This window comes from Athene cunicularia (genome assembly GCF_003259725.1).
Source record: "Athene cunicularia isolate RWA chromosome 1 unlocalized genomic scaffold, athCun1 chr1_part1, whole genome shotgun sequence".
Taxonomy (NCBI): Eukaryota; Metazoa; Chordata; class Aves; order Strigiformes; family Strigidae; genus Athene; species Athene cunicularia.
In genome coordinates, this window is record NW_020799091.1 from 36,125,974 (window position 1) to 36,142,677 (window position 16,704).

At 35.5% G+C, this 16,704-nt stretch overlaps 1 protein-coding gene across 2 annotated transcripts in view; it reads left to right on the forward strand.

The window, feature by feature from the left end:
• The first annotated feature begins 281 nt into the window (after nt 1–281).
• The window catches only part of TDRD3 (tudor domain containing 3), a 65,048-nt gene continuing 48,625 nt past the window's right edge, over nt 282–16,704 (forward strand). The window contains exons 1-4 of one of the 2 annotated variants that reach the window (XM_026843904.1): nt 282–367; nt 3,414–3,475; nt 13,489–13,649; nt 15,810–15,951. In XM_026843904.1, coding sequence (XP_026699705.1) covers nt 13,576–13,649; nt 15,810–15,951 — 216 coding nt within the window. In that variant the 5' untranslated portion in view covers nt 282–367; nt 3,414–3,475; nt 13,489–13,575. Of the gene's footprint in view, nt 368–3,409; nt 3,476–13,488; nt 13,650–15,809; nt 15,952–16,704 lie in introns of both variants that reach the window. The other variant, XM_026843913.1, reaches the window with a different exon arrangement.

Here is a 16,704-nt window from a genome sequence, read left to right on the forward strand (position 1 = left end):
GGCATCACCTGGTGTTACTCTGTTCAACATAATTGGGGTGATGACTGTTGTTACTTTTTGAGTAGAACTTTTTATTTGTCTATTTAGGAATTATGGAAGAAGAAATCTCTTAATCTGAGTGTAAAGAAACTGATTACATGACATAATTTTCCAAGTATTTTTAAGTCCATGCTTTATCAGCACAAAAGATATAAACTAAAGACAATATTCTTATATACAGAAAAAATGTTTGCCTAATAGATATGTCATGTGATGTTCTAATATTATTTTTTTCTTTAACAGGTATCTTTCAGATGAAGGAATTGAAGCTTGCATAAGTTCATCTGAAAAAGTTAATACAAATGACATTATCCTAGTTGCCCTTAATGTAAGTTATGATTGTGAAAACTTTTGTCTGACAAATCATGCTAAAAATGATATATCTAATGGTTCAAGTGTAGGTTTGTGTGGCTAATTAAGTGTACTCTTGTCTGTGATTTATATAAAGGACTCTCCTTGTGTGTATGATTTGTGATTTTTATTTGGAAATAACACTTATTCCAAACTCTGAAACCTGGAGGAGAAAAACGAGCATAATTTGCAGTAGGAAAATGTTTTCATGTTTATGAAATGTAAATCTGAAGTCAAAGTACAAGCAGTAATAAAATCAGAAGTGCTGTGTACTGACATGAGCATGAAATTGTAGTGCAAAATATTAGTTTGTTGGGATGAATAAAACACCCTTACTTTGACTTCTGGATGTGATATTCCTTAAAGCATATTTAAACTAATGGTGATGTGTACATATTTATGTAACTACAAACAGATTTTTTGATTTACTGTAGAAATCTGCATTAGCAGTTGTTATTCCTGCCAACAAATAAATACAACAATAGACAAGATAGAGAAACAGCTTGGAAGCAATACAACTTAATACTTTTAAGGACTTAAGAAAAGTGTGCGTGTGAACCTCCTGCTTTTCAGAATTCTAGTATACACATTGTTGGTTTTGGTAAACATGAGTAAGGCAGCTCTCTTTCAGTAGCAATGAAAAGAGGGCAGCTACTTAATTTGTTACTTATTTTTGATATATTCTGTGAAAATCATAAGGAAGAGTTTTGAGAATTTTACATGTTTTTTTTTCTTTAAAACTTCTCAGTCCTCCATACTTAGAAGTTTAAAAGCTTGCATGCACTGTATATGGATTTATGTGAACTTTGTCCTTTGTAATAACTATATGTAGTTCCAAGGGGAAAAAGAATCTAGTACAGCACTTGAGAGAAGTATTCTTTCTTAATGAAATTGTGAATGGGATTTGTTACGGAATATTTTGTCCATCTTCAAGATTCAACCACTGTTGGTTTAAGATGATACTCTGAAAAAAATATCCCCTCTGCTCCTTTCATTTATTCTTGGAAGCATATGTTCAATCACTCATATGTATGCATGCACCAATTCATGTAATGAATTTGAAAAGAGGTAAAGTGAAATTACAGTGCAAAAATGCAAAGAATGTAATACAAAACATGCAGAGGGTAAACATCTGGTTTCTGGACTGTAGTAATATGTATATCTGAGAATGCTTTACTGCTTTATAAAAACAATGAAATACTTCCAAGTTGCTGGGTTTTACCCTGAATGTAATTATATGCTGGAATAATTTGTGCATGTATGTGTTGTATTCGCAGATAGTTTGATAGATACAAAAAATAAAATAAACCAGAAATGTTATGCAAATACTTCAAAGCCAATTTAAATTGCTTATCAATGTTTTTGTCATTAAATCAGTTGTTTTGATATGTAGAAGATTGAGTGTTGGGAATAGCAGTGTGGCTTGAAGGACAGGATAACAGTGACTTTAGATACCACTTCTTACAAATTCTTTCGTTGACTGCTAGAGACATATTTCAGGCAGAAGAAACCAAGAAGTCAGCTGACTTTTTGTGTGTGTGTGAATTGATTAAATAAGTATGAAATAGACATAAATGTACATTGAGCCCTTCAAATGTTTTTATTTTGTGTAAGATCTTGCAAAGCATTTATAAAATTTGTGTCCCATTCTGGCTGCTGTGATTGCAAAGCATCTTGCTGGAGACTTGTCAATTATATGGATATGAAACATGTGGGAACAGTTTATAGGAGCCTGTGTGCTATTCAGAAATAAATAACTGACAGATGACTGATCAGTTCCCTCAGGTGGACTCAGATTGAAAACTGAAAGTGCTTTCTTATCACTATCCATGGCTATCTTGTGCAACAGAAAGTGGGTTGAGTACTTACCCACTCTACAGATACTTAGAGTAAATACACTAAAAGAACATTCCTACAACTAGTTTTCTGTTGGTTAGGGTACCAGTGTTTCTTGCTGAAAAACAGAATAAACCACTTGTTTACAATGTTTCAGATAATATAGTGCTGCTCAGTTCTAGATTAGGATGCCGGAACAATAGTCCATTGGCATATATTGATGGCAAGTTAGTGTGCAGGTTCTAGTAGTAATTACATTTAGTCCTTCTACTTTTGGAAGTGTTTATGATCATCATAAAAAAGGACGGTTTTCAGCTTCAGTCCAGTAAATTGCACTATCATGTTCTGTTTAAAACAACAGGCTTATTTCAAGCAATGACGTTTAAAAAACGTAGGTGTTTTAGGCTGCACTGTTGTGCTTTATTTTTCCTCTTAACACATATAAATGTGTTAAAATAACCTAATGTGTAAATTCTAATTAGGTTTTATTGCATTTACTATTTTCACATGCTGCACCTTTTTAGCCATCAAGTGCATCCTTTTGTCACACATCACCTGATGTGTCACCTGATTTGATACGCTTGTCCAAACAGTGTTAGGCGAGGAACGTGCTTTTGTGGAGATTTGTTCCTTTGGTCATGTTGTCGGTAGCCACGTTGCAGAGCTGCTGAATAATGTGATGCAGTTGTCTACCTTGCTTCCAAAAGAAGTAATCAGACGTTTAAGTTGAAAAGCATTTATTAGTAGTATGATGTAAGCTTTTATTCCAGGTATAATTTCAAAAATCATACTAACCCTTTATGAATGATTTGAGCATGTAAAAATACACAAACTAAAAATGCTTTTTGCTAAGCGCCAGATGGAGAACGAAGGTACTTCACCTCTGTTAAACCTCAGTGTTATGTCTAATAATTGAACATTATAGTTTTATAATATAGCATTATAATCTTCTTTGAAAATGTCATTAAAACAATATAATTTAAACAAAGGGGCTTCTTTTGTAAACTCTTCTAGTTGTTGATTTTTTTTTCATCATATGCAGTTAGAAGGATGCTTTTTTGTAGTCTAGAAATAGTTGGCATTATGGAAGAAATACCCTTCTTTTTCCTATTTTATGATAGTAATTTTTTCTGAAGCAGGATATTTTAAGTTAATACTCTCTTTTCTTCTGTATTTATTCCAGACAGATTTAAGAACGATTGGCAAGAAATTCCTGCCCAGTGACATCAATGGTGGAAAGGTAGAAAAGGTAGACAATATTTTTCTTTCAGTTTTTCTGTGTTCTGTGGTTTCTGTGTGTTAACAGCCTTCTGTGGTGCATTAGTCTGGTTTTGTCATTATTTTGCATACAAAAGAACCCAATATTTGAGTATATTATGGGTATAAGTATATGAACATATTAGTTTGCCCACTAGGCTTCATAGAGAGAGGACTCTTATTTCTCAACTTTGAAATGCTTAAATGAATGGGAACTGTCCTAGCAACTTAATTTATCACTCAGAAGTCATTTAACTTGTTTGATTGTGACGTGGTATCAGAAGTTAATTTCTTTCCCCTCCTTCATTGTGGCAAGGGCAACAAAGCAGGTTAGTAATAAAGCAAAGCAGCTGTTTGGTTGTTGCATAGTGATACCTGTTGATGCTATATTACTTGACTTACTGATATACATGATCATAACTATACACTTTATATAGGACCTATAGTACTGTGTGTCCTATAGGTTATGTGGATAAACCATGTTAGATAGTATAACACTTTACGTGCTACAGAATAGTATTATACTTGAAACTTTGATGTGCTAGATTTTTAACATATGTTGTATATTTAGATAAAAACAAATAAAAATTGTCCCCTTCAGTACTCCCTGGTTTCTTCCTTACATGCAGTTAAGAGTGGATAAATGAAGTAATTTTATTTTAAACCTAGTAGTATTTCTCAATTCAAATAGTTATCCCTAACTTCCAAATACTGACAGTCTGTATCACTGTTGTGAAAGTTCTGGGAAAACAAATTTTATTACTGTTGAAATTCAAATAGTGATAAATCAAAGCAGGCTTGTTCTAAGAAAGCAAGATTGATGAGAGAGGCTGTTAAGAGCTGTTAGGATTTTTTTTTTCCCCTGCTGCTGCTGTTGTCTAAATGGAGTGGTGACTGCCATAAACACTGGCTTCTACAAGAACAGCAGCAGGAATATTATTGTTAGATATCAAAAGCATACTTGAGAGATGGTGTATTGCAGGATCATAGTTTTTAGCCAGGCAGCAGTCTGTGCATGTAACATACTACTTACTAGACTAACTTTCTGGGAAAAGTTTTTTGTTATTTCTTATGTGGAGCTATGTTTTTTGCATGTATCACTTAAAAAATAATCAGGGTGGTATTTTATGAAACTGATTGTTTAGGTTTCTGGATAGCATGCTGCTAAAGATACTTCAGTGCCCTCATAAATTTGATTATCATTTCAGTGCTAAAAGAATTTGGTTTAGCTGTTTCTTACATCTGTAATTTTAATTTTTTTCTTCCTCTTAAGTATTCTGGTTTTGAAATATGGAAAACAAGCAAAATAATTGCTTTTTGTCATCTGGTTTTGCTCTGTTTATTTCTCAGTTGCTTAATTGGAGTATTACTGAATTTTGCATTTTAGATCATATAATATTCACATGGTCCAAATGTATTTGTTTTAAATGTAAGTCTCCAGAGTATTAAGATTGTATTTGTGGCAATACTTGCCTTATGTAGTTTTGCCGTTGAAATGTGATTTCAGTTCAAAGTGATTTCAGTAGTGCTGTTTTTTTGAGTTTTGTTGCATTATGGTAGGATTTCTTTAGAAGTAGTTGTTCAGTTTTCATTCATCACTTGGACAAGTTACTAGATATATTTTCATTTGCTTTAGAGAGGATGTTTTCTAAACTTTTATTGTTATGTAGTTCAGGTGGTCAATTAAAGGTAAAAGTGTCATTAATTTCCTCAAATATTTGATGGATGTTACATGTAAGAATCTACTTACATGCTTTACAATATTTGCTTCTAGTTTAGCAGTTCAAGTCACCACTTGGGGTTTTTTTTATGTTTCTCAACTCAAACTAGAGAAGGCACAGTTGTGCCATTTGGTTCCACAAAATACAAAACCCCTGCACAGAACAAGGCATGTGTGCTTGAAAACTGTGGTGGTTAGTGCTTTGAAATACCCGTGAGCTACCCTTTCATGGGAAAAATCTTCTGTACCTGTACACACACAAATACATCTATATTTTGTAAAACGGAAAAGCTGGAAAAGGTGAGAAAAATCTAGTTTTAATTTTCAGGGATCCCTATTAAAATTTGCTGCTCTCCCCTCAGTGTATGTTCTGCTTTATGTTACTGTGTGCCATTTTGAGAATTCTCATTTTTTTTTACTGGCGGTACAAACCAATATATATGCAGGATCCTAAACTAGAAAAAAGGAACTGATACTGAATGGAGCTTGGGAAATTGCTGCATGGGATTGCCTTACAGTTGATGGAGATGGAGGGCTGGATAATAAAATTGAATGTTGTCGAAATCCAGTCAAATACAAACTTTCTTTTTGTTTTGTTTGATTCAAGGTATTTCTGATTCCCAGATAGTTGACAGAGATCAGTGCTTACAGATTCCTTCCATTTTTAATGTTTATTGAGTGAAAATACAGGGAAAGAGGGTATTTTTTCTCCTAGGTAATGACTCTTGAGAACAGCCGCAGAAAATTCAAAAAGGTGGAGGAAATGGGCAAGACAGAGGAAAAATATGGCCCCTCATGGTCTTTGTTAAAGACAGATGTTGGACTTACACACTTCTATCAATTTTCTTAAGGACCCAGGATTTTTTACATGTAAAATTCTCTTTGGTCTTAATTTAATCAACTGTCTGTATTTGGATCATAAATCTTAGAAAATTATTCTAAAAAAAACCCAAACCAAAGCAAATACCTGCAAACCACTTGCTGGAGGATGATAATCCTCCAGGTTTTGAAAAGAAGTACTGACTGCACAGAAGTCTGTGTTTGACTCCTATTTATATTTTTTTAGCCCTGACTGTTAGATAGTGTAATGGATTTTTGCGTTCTCGACTGTATTGTTTAATTTTTTTGAATAACATAAAGCAGATATGACTACTTAATAAATGCTGATATTTAGTTTGCAATGTATGCAAATATTACATGTTACAGAACTATGTGTTTATAAAGGAGAGTATTTACTTTATGCAAGTAAAGCAATGGTTGAAACAGGAGAGACTTCTTAATCCAATCTCTCGGTAGAAAATGTAATTTGTGGTTCACAAATGCTTCAGGAAACAATAGAAATTATATGCTATGGTTGTTCCTCTCATCCAAGACTAGGATCATTATTATTTATCTGTATCTTGAGAACATACGATACATTTGCATGTTCCATAGAAAATAACTTTGTTTTGTAGTATAATGTACAAAAAGTATGCAACTATTTACATAAAGGATGGCATAGAGTCCTAAAAAAATAGGTGTCTGGCCATTATAGATGGTTATCAAGTTCAGTCATTAATAGACAGAAATGTTTTGTTCACTCATTTATATCTGGCTTGTATGAATTTAAAAAAAATCATTATTACCACCATTAACCACAAGATGGCCACATTTGCACAGGATTTAAAAAAAGTGGAACCATCCCATTTCCATCTAGATGACTATATACTATAAATATACATTAAGTATTTTTAATTTAATAAAAAATCAAATACTACAAAGTTATAATGTATAATTTAGTAATGATGTTATGTGTAAGGCACAACAGGTTTTCTTTTAGTATTTATATTCCATTACAATGGAAACACTTATTCCAGATGAAGCATTCAAAAAGGATTTAATTTCTGAGCTCACGAGATGCTGAGTACTGATGGATTGGTGGTAAATAGTTAAAACGTAAATTACCAGTGATTCTAAGTCCTGTTTAAGGTTACTCATACGCTTCCCAATTTCTGTCTCATTATTTTAATACAACTGACTTTGTTGCCTTTTAGTGTCTCTTTGATTGTAAATTTAGGTTTTCTGCAGGCTTTAAAAATTCTTTTTAAGAGGGACGATCAGATTTGTTGTTCTAATTACAACTGATCTGCATTTAAAAAAAACCTCTTCAGTCTTGAGGTGCTCATCTTTATTTTCCAGTGACAGTGATTGCTACATCCTGTCTTCTGATGTAACTGCATTTGAAACTGCATGTGTCAAGAATTATCCTACATATTTTTAGTTGATTTTTTTTTCCAGTTGAGATAATTGCCAACACTATTTGTGTGGTTATCCTGACAGATCAAACTGAGTCATAGTTTTTTTTAGAAATAGCTGTTTGGCAGCCTTAGGTAAGCTGTGGGCCTTGAACTCTTCACCTTCGTCAGTGTTTTGATTATGTTCTTAGCTCCTAATGCCTATTTCAGGAGATCTTAAAAAGGTATGATTACTTCCATATTTTTCAGAAAAAAATTTTAGATACGATAAGCTAGATCTTTGTGAGAGGCTGACTAGTTTTTGTTTCAGATCAGTTTCAGTGTGTCAAAGCAACACCTTTAGGATTGCTCACCTCAATGCAGTCACAGCCTTGAAAAGAGTACAATATAGTCTAGTTGCTGTACTGCAAAACTTGTTGAAAATTATTAACCAGCTGTTGGTTGTCATTTGAAATTTCATCTGTGTAACTATAGGGATCTGAAGAGATTGATTTGTTAGAACATTATCCTCTACCTTGATCATGTTGGCAAGTATGCTTCTAGACATTTTGTCACCCTAGTTGATCTGGTGAATCTCCTTTCATTGTAAGGTTGGCAGTTTGTGAGCAGTAATATCTTAATTGTCAGACACTGAGTCAGGTATAAGCACTGTTTGAAGAGCACTGATACAAAATAATCTTAATGACTTTCAGGATTTGCTCCAGTCAGTGTATATAGTTAATATTTCAGATTTTTTTTTTTTTCTGAACATCATAGAATCATATCATAGAATGGTTTGGGTTGGAAAGGACCTTCAAGATCATCTAGTTCCAAACCCCCTGTCATGGGCAGGGACATCTTCCATTAGACCAGGTTGCTCAAAGCCCCGTCCAGTCTGGCCTTGAACACTTTCGGGGAAGGGGCAGCCACAATGTCTTGGCACACCCTATTACAACCTGTTCCAGTGTCTCACCACCCTCACAGTAAAGAATTTCTTCCTTATATCTAACCTGAATCTACCCTCTTTCAGTTTAAAACTGTCACCCACTGTTCTATCACTAGAATCCCTCCCCATCTTTCCTGTAGGCCCCCTTTAAATACTGGAAGGTCACTGTAAGGTTTCCCTAGAGCCTTCCTTTTTCTAGGCTGAACAACCCCAGTTGTCTCGGCCTGCCTTTATAGGAGAGGTGCTCAAGCCCCCTGATCATCTTCATGACCCTCCTATGGACCCACTAAAGTTTCTATGTCCTTTTATATTGGGGGACCCAGAGCTGAACACAGTATTCCAGGTGGGGTCTCACTAGAGCAGCATAGAAGAGGAGAATCACCTCCCTCAACCTGCTAGACATACTTCTCTGGGTGCAATCCAGGATATGGTTGGCTTTCTGGGCTGCAAGCACACATTGCTGGCTCATAGTCAGTCCCTAATACCCCCAAGGCCTTCTCCGCAGGGCTCCTCTCTTTGCCCTCTCTCTTTGCTTCCCTCTTCACCCAGCCTGTATTTGTTCTTGGAATTTCCCTGACCCATGCACAGGACCTTGCTCTTGGCCTTGTTGAACGTCATGACTTTTGCATGGACCCACATCTTAAGATTGTCAAGGTCCCTCTGGATGGCACATCCTTTCCCTCCAGCGTGTCAACTGCACCACACAGCTTGGTGTTATCAACAAACTTACTGAGGGTGCACTCACTCCTGCTGTCCATTTTGCCAACGAAGGTGGCGAACAATGACAGTCTCAGCACCAACCCCTAAGGAACATTGGTCATCACTGCTCTCCACTTGTCATGGAGCTGTTGACCGCAACTGTTTGAGTGTGACCATCCAACCAATTCCTTATACACTGAGTGCTCCATCCGTCAAATCCATGTCTCTTTTTAGAGACAAGGATGTTATGCAGGACAGCGTCAGAAGCTTTGCACAAGTCCAGGTAGATGATCAGTTGGTATTCCCTTATCCACCAGCACTGTAACCCTGTCTCAGAAGGCCACCAAATTTGTCAGGGATGATTTGCTCTTAGTGAAGCCATGTTGTCTGTCACCAGTCATCTCCTTATTTCCTATGTGCCCTAGCATAGTTTCCAGGAAGATCAGCTGCATGATCTTGCCGGGCACAGAGGTGAGACTCACTGGCCTGTAGTTCCCCAGGTCTTCCTTTTTTTTTTCTTTTGAAAATAGGGGTTATGTTTCCCCTTTTCCAGTCAGTGGGAACTTCACTGGACTGCCAAGTATGATGGATAGTAGCTTAGACACTTCAACCACCAGTTCCCTCAGGATCTGCAGATGCATCTCACCAGGTCCTATGGACTTGTGCACCTTCAGTTTCCTTAGATGGTCTCAAATCGGATCTTCTACAGTGGGAGGTTCTTCATTCTCCCAGTCCCTGTCTTTGTCTTCTGCAACTTGGGCAGTGTGACTGGAGCCACTGGTGAGGACTGAGGCAAAAAAGTTGAGTACTCAGCCTTCTCCATGTCCTGGGTAATAAGGTCTCCCCTTTCCTTCCATAGAGAACTAGCTACATTTTCCCTAGTCTTTTATCACCAGTGTACCTGTAGAAGCTTTTCTTGTTGCCCTTGATGTCCCTGGCCTGATTTAATTCTCTCAGGGCTTTGGCTTTCCTCATTTGATCCCTGTCTACTTGGTCAGTTTCTCTATATTCTTCCCAGGCTACCTGTCCCTGCTTCCACCCTCTGTAGGCTTCCTTTAGCTTGTCCGGGAGCTCCTTGTTCACCCACGCAGGCCTCCTGATGTTCTTACCTGACTTCCTCTTCATCAGGATGCATCAATCCTGAGCTTGGAGGAGGTGATCCTTGAGTATTAACCAGCTTTCTGACATGGTGTAAGTACTAATCAGATATGCTTCTTTGTATTGAAGAAGCTTATAAGCTAACTACATGTAAGTGAATGATGTTTTAATTAATTTAAACTGTGTCTAGAAAGATCAGAGTATATTCTAGGATATGATAGTGTGGCTATTTATTTACTTTGGTTTTGCATTTGTGTTTTTTTACTTTCCAAGAGTCATGTGTGTTCTTGAATTAGCACTAATAGGTTTTGTAGATAAAGAGGAGGGTGTGGTATGTCTCAGCGACTGTATTTTAAACTTCCATTTACATTCAATCCTCTTTCTGATGTATCACATTCTAACCTTCCCAGTAATTCTCCCATACATCTGCAGTATAAATATTATAATGACATTATACAGTATAAGATATTATTACTATTATACTATTATATTTTTCCCCTTGAAAAAGTAGACAAAGCATTAATTATGGGATTAATGATGGATAAAGCTAGTCTTCTTTCCTCAACTCATTTAGCCCATATTCTTTACTCATTTGCATCCCTTACACTCTAATCACTGAAAGCTGTTTATACTGCAGCACATAAAATGAAATTTATTTTTCTACTTGTTTCTCTTTTAGTTTTTTTTTAATCTGAAATGCTTTTTATAGCATTCCAGCCTTAACATGTTCTGTTGTTCGTCCAGTTTGTAAATACTTGGGGAGAGAGCAAGCTACAGCTATACTATTTGGAACTTAAGAATGAAGGCATTAGTTAAATAATAATACTGGACTGCATACAAAGAAACAGTCACAGGATCACAGTAGTTGAGGTTTGTAAAGAAATTGTCTGATATATCCAACATTACTGTATGAAGTATTCACAGTGTTAGTAAGAGAACTGAAAGCTGCGTTTTTATAATGGAAAGCGACTCAACCTTTATAGTTAGGACATAACCAGCCTTACTACTTAGCGCACTTGATAAATTACTATAAATCTTTTCCTTGGTTCTCACAGTGACACTTTAGTCCACACAAGGACTACCAGCATAGGTCTTCTGGATTCACCTGGAATCCAGTGATGGTTGTTCTTGTTCTGCAGGAAAACTGACTTTCTTCTCTCCTGTCAGCATGTGCTATTTGTGATGAGAGGGGAAATGAGCTGAACTGGGACTAGGAAATGTGGGTGCTCCAAGGACCTGATTAAGTCTACACAAACAGTTGTGATGTTATTGTGGTGTATACTTGAGAAAACGACATATTTCCATTCCTCTTTTGCACCTGTTTTCTGAAGTTACATGTAATTTTCTTTGTTGATTAAGTAGACGCTATTGTCAAAGCTCAACAAATATGCAGCTCTGCTTTATTGTAGTGTATGCTTGACACTGGGCACAAACCCCTGAACATATTGCATGTTTATTCATAGTTAGATTACCTTGATTTATTTGCACTCCAGAGTTCTCAGGAAATATGCCAAAAAATTGTTCAAAACCAAGTACCTAGAACTAGAATTTACTCAACATTTGTGAAAGAAAATTGCCATCAGAGTAAAGCTACTAGTCCTCTGAGTGATAAACCTAGCTGTGGTTAACTAGAAGAGCTTCTCAGTTGCCTAGTGTTTCTTCACCATTACTTTGAAAACACTGTATAAAGTTAAAAACTGCTCATGTTAATTTATGACATGTGTTGCTTGATCAAAAGTCTGCACTTGAGTGTGGCACTGTGGTTCATTCACTACTATAGAAAAAAATCACTCTACAAAAAATCTGGAAGAGTTGGTTGTTTGTTTTTTTTGTGTGTGGCTTCTTTACTGTAGTCAACTGATAGAGGAGGCAACTTGTTTTCATATTATACATTATCCAGTTTTGTTTCTGTTGAAGAGGAAAAAAAATTCCATTTTTATGTGAAACAGAATTAGTCTTAACTATTAATAAAAGAAATAAGTTTCAGTCAGCATCTGCAAAAAATGCTGTTCTTATTTATGCTTTTTTCTTCAAACATTCAGTATTGAAGAAAAAAAGATAAGAAAGCTTCAGGTTTCAGTAGACTTCAAATAAACAACTTCTTCAGCTTTTGGGAAATCCACCTTCCCAATAACTGTATTTTCCGTGGTTGGATTTGAAGTCATAAACAATGCAGGTGCCTTCAAATTTTAGATTTGTTTGAAACTGTCATTAAATGAAAAAATATTTAGAAATTTTAGTTTATATTACTGGCTATTGTCTCAAGATCACAAAACCATTTAAGAAGTGAACTCTGTAGGGTGCCGCTTTTGCTCCTTTTAGTGATTATTTTCCTCCTCTGAGTACGATTTCATGTTTTCATGGTATTCCAAAGTATTTTCCTTTCTCTTTTGATCTCATCCTAAATAAAGTTCCTGTTTCCTCATCTTCTAATTTATCTAGTGTCACTGCTTCTATTCTTATATTAATTTCTCTTTTCTTTATATATATTTATTATATGGTTATGTGCTTTCATTTTGTGTTCTGGGCTACCTAGTCTGTTGCTTAAAGGGAAGAAGCTGATGAAATGTGGACTTTTTAATCTTTTCTGCTGTCTCTTTCAGCTTTCCTGCTGTCTCTTAGTCTCTTAGGTGCTAGAGATAGTTGAGCACTAACAGATAATTCATTTTTATTTCTCAGAATGACTGTGTGCTCAGCTATAACTGAAATGTGGTGAAGTGGTTTGGTTGGTTGGTTTTGGAGTTTTGTGGGTTTTGGTTTTGTATTTGGTAACATAAGCCATGGTGCGTAAATCATTCTTCACTTTTAGGTAACCAACAGATAACAATGTCCATTGATGATGTTACATTCTGATTGTACCTCTTTTTGAAGAAGCTGTGTTTCTAGTTGGTGTTTACAAAGCAGTTGTACTTGAAATGTACTCTTAATACAACCAGATAGTCTTCAAAGCTGTTTTTTTCTTTCTTTAGAACACTTTGTCAATGAGACCCACTGGTACAGCATGTGAAATCTTATCTGGACTCCATAGTATGTTGGAAGTGACAATATTTATGTTTCTATTTGTTTGTTTGCCCTCCCAACTCTTTTCATTCACTTCTTTTCCATAATTGGTATCACAGAGATGTATGAAGCATCACAGCTGTTTCTCTGAAAAAGCCATTTTTACCATGCTTTAGAACATACAGTACATGAGTGATAGAAATTGAACATGACCGCCTGATCAAATTACATTTTCCTTTGCCTGGAGGCATCTGTTAATGTGTCTAGATATTACAGGGTGTTTGCTTAATGGTGTTAACAGTTTTGTTTTTTCTGTTTTGCATATGTAGCTGGAAGGGCCATGTGTTCTGCAAATACAGAAAATACGCAATGTTGCTGCACCAAAGGATAATGAAGAATCTCAGGCTGCTCCCAGAATGTTACGTTTACAGATGACTGATGGACACACAAGCTGCACAGCTATAGAATACAGTAGCATGTCAAAAATAAGGTGAACAACTTTCTTTTCAAAGTTTTGATTTGCTACGTAAACGTTCTTAAAGTAATAGAAGTGTCCTTAGTAATATATAGAAAAAATGCTTGACAAAACGGACTTCCTGCTTGACTTCTGTGTATAAAGGAGGGCCTTAAATTCAGCATGCAAAGGTGTATATCAGTGTAATTTACAGTACTGTTTCTGCTGAAGTACGTGATGGAAGAAATTGGATTTCTGCAGCCATCTGCTGAGTCGGAGTTGACAGGGCATGAAGCAATTTGGGTGTGTGCAAGCTTGAGCCAAATACCCAATTTTTAGTAGTAGCAGATCTTTTGCCTGACTTTGGTAGCAGGGATGTCACAGGCCTGACACACACACCTAATTTAATGAGACAACTGCTTCTTTACCATGGGCAAGTTTTTAACTTAGATTGAATTAGTAAATATTTCTTCAGTTAAAAATGAAGGGTAAGAGGGATAATTACTGTTGAATGTGGGGATTTTTTGTGTGTTTGGTTATGACGATGCTGAAAATTAGTGTTTAGTCTCTGGAGTCTTGGGGTGCTTTGCTTTTCACTCTAATTCAGATACCTTTGGTTTAAAAAAGAACCTTCTTCATCTCTCTTTCTCTGCTAGCTGCAACAGTTAGATAAAGATATGTACTTCATTTTTGAATGTCATCTTTTACTGTTAAATCGCTACTCTGAGCAGGAGCCAACTTGCAGTTTAGAGTGGTTCTGTCTAAAAAGTAGAACACTTAATGGTATTTTAATTTTAGCTTGAGCCAGCAGAACTTCAAATAGTATATTCCAATGTGAATATGAAGAGACCAGAAAGGGAAGGCAAACAGGCTCCTGTGTAAGTAGATTCTAGATCATAAAATACTAAAAGAACAATGCACAGCAGAAGACATAATTTGAAAGCTTTTAGAGAAATCTCAAAAATGTCAGGGAATACATCACTCTCTAGTAATGATGTGAGCTCTTGTTTTCAAGTAACTTTGTATGAAAAATTAATTTGTGTATGTGGTTGTTTCAGGTTCAAAGTTGGACCAGTAACATGGAATAACATGCTGTTTAAGTACATAGTATTTCTTTAAATAAATGAATAAAACCCACAGTTTTCTTCTAAATAAGTTCTTCATGACTAGGGTTTCCATTTATCCCTCTGCCCCTTTTGCATAGTTTTCATTTTTTGCTGTATTTCTTTCATGTCTGTTTTTTCTGATTTAATTTTCTTTGCTTTTATCAGTACAATACTAAAAGCTCTTTAATATTTCTAAAGTTAATGCCACTAGTGTTGAAATTGGCTTACTCCACTGTGAATCTTCTTCACCGTGTGGTATGGTCCTGTGATTGCAGTGATAGCTTCAACTTATTTTAAAGTGGTTATTGTCTCTCAACTGAAAGCTTATAACTGACTGTGTCCTGTTTCCTCACAAGACAAATCAGTTTACAGCTTGTGCTGCTTGTCATGTATTTCAATTATGGGTTGGAGATGGGTAATTATTTTATGCATCTCCTGTTGGTTTTCATGGGGTAGATTCACATGAAAAGAAGATAAGGTACCTCCTTGTGGGAGTTGACCACAGAGAGCATCCATATGTTTTTAAATGATAGAGTGATGAGAGAAGCAGCAATACAAGATGCATGGTTTTTATATTTATTCTGGTACAGTCCTGGTTGTTAGTAATGTATAGAAAGCTTCTTTAGTAACAGCTTTTTTTTTTTTTTTTTTTTTTTTCTCCTCAGTTAAATGTGTAAAACAAATGAGATTATTAATCATCTGGAGATCCTCTATTTATTAACTATAAATACATCCTAGGATGAGGAACTTATTCTTAGATAACTGACTTTGAGATATCTTCTGTTAGTTTAAGCAAATCACATCCTTAGTTTGGTATTGTTAAATTGGATTTTAACCAAACAGACAATTTGCAAGCATTCATCTCTGTTAGAATCTAATTTGCAATATGGCATTTTTGTGTAATGAATGGGAAGTGTTCCAATAAAGCTATTGAGAAGTACTGTGGATGCTGAAGGAATTATTACAGAGGTTTTTGATGCTAATTTTTTATTATGAAATATGACAGTGTTGGAAGTATAAGTGTATATGTTATTGGTGGCAAAGTATTAATAAATTAATTTGAAATATTGGGCTTTGTTTTTACTTCTAGCCTGAACACTCCACCTGGAACAAAAATAAAGCTTTCAGGCACTGTTGAAGTGAGAAATGGATTCTTGCTGTTGGATGACAGTAACACAGCAGTTCTTGGAGGTGAAGTGGAGCATCTTATAGAAAAGTGGGAATTACAAAGGGTGAGGTAACACCAGTGGAAATGCTTGTCTTAGAGGATTCATATTACATTTAATTATAGCAAGCTTAATGTGTTGACTGTGAACTTTCAATGATAAGCTTTCAGAACTTTTCTGTCTCAATATTTTTAGGGATGCAGCCAAATATATGTAAATAGGTCTTGTATATGATGTTGTAAATGAACAAATTATAAATTATCTTTGCATTGGAACTCATTACTTCTGTAGTCTGCAGGGATTGAAAACATTAATCAAACGTATTAAATTTATTTTAGTGCAGTCATGGGTGGTTTGCTTTCCTAACCAGTGTTTGGTACCAAAATATTACTGAATGATGCCTTTTACTGTTACCATTTGCAAACTGTATTTTTAAGGCAAAAATTATAGTAAGCTTATGGAAAGCATTGAAATTGGTAACCTTAAGAGTGAATTCTGGATTACAGATTTCATCAGTGCTTTAACTAAATTTGTGATTAGAAAGACAAATTGGAGGTTTAAAAATCTTTCAACAAGCATAAATACTTGTAAGCCCCTTTAATCTGTTTTGGCCAGATTACTGTTCCAATAGAACAAAAGTTGCTGCAGGAATACTTTGTCATACATTTCCTCACAAATGAGTGGAAGTTCTTAAGGCACGAAGTTGTGACCCTGCTACCATTAGTTCCAAATACTTGCCAGATCAACTATCACTACTACTACCACATACATCTCTATGTTTTTACGTCCATGTCTCTGAAACAGAGTATCTGCTTATGA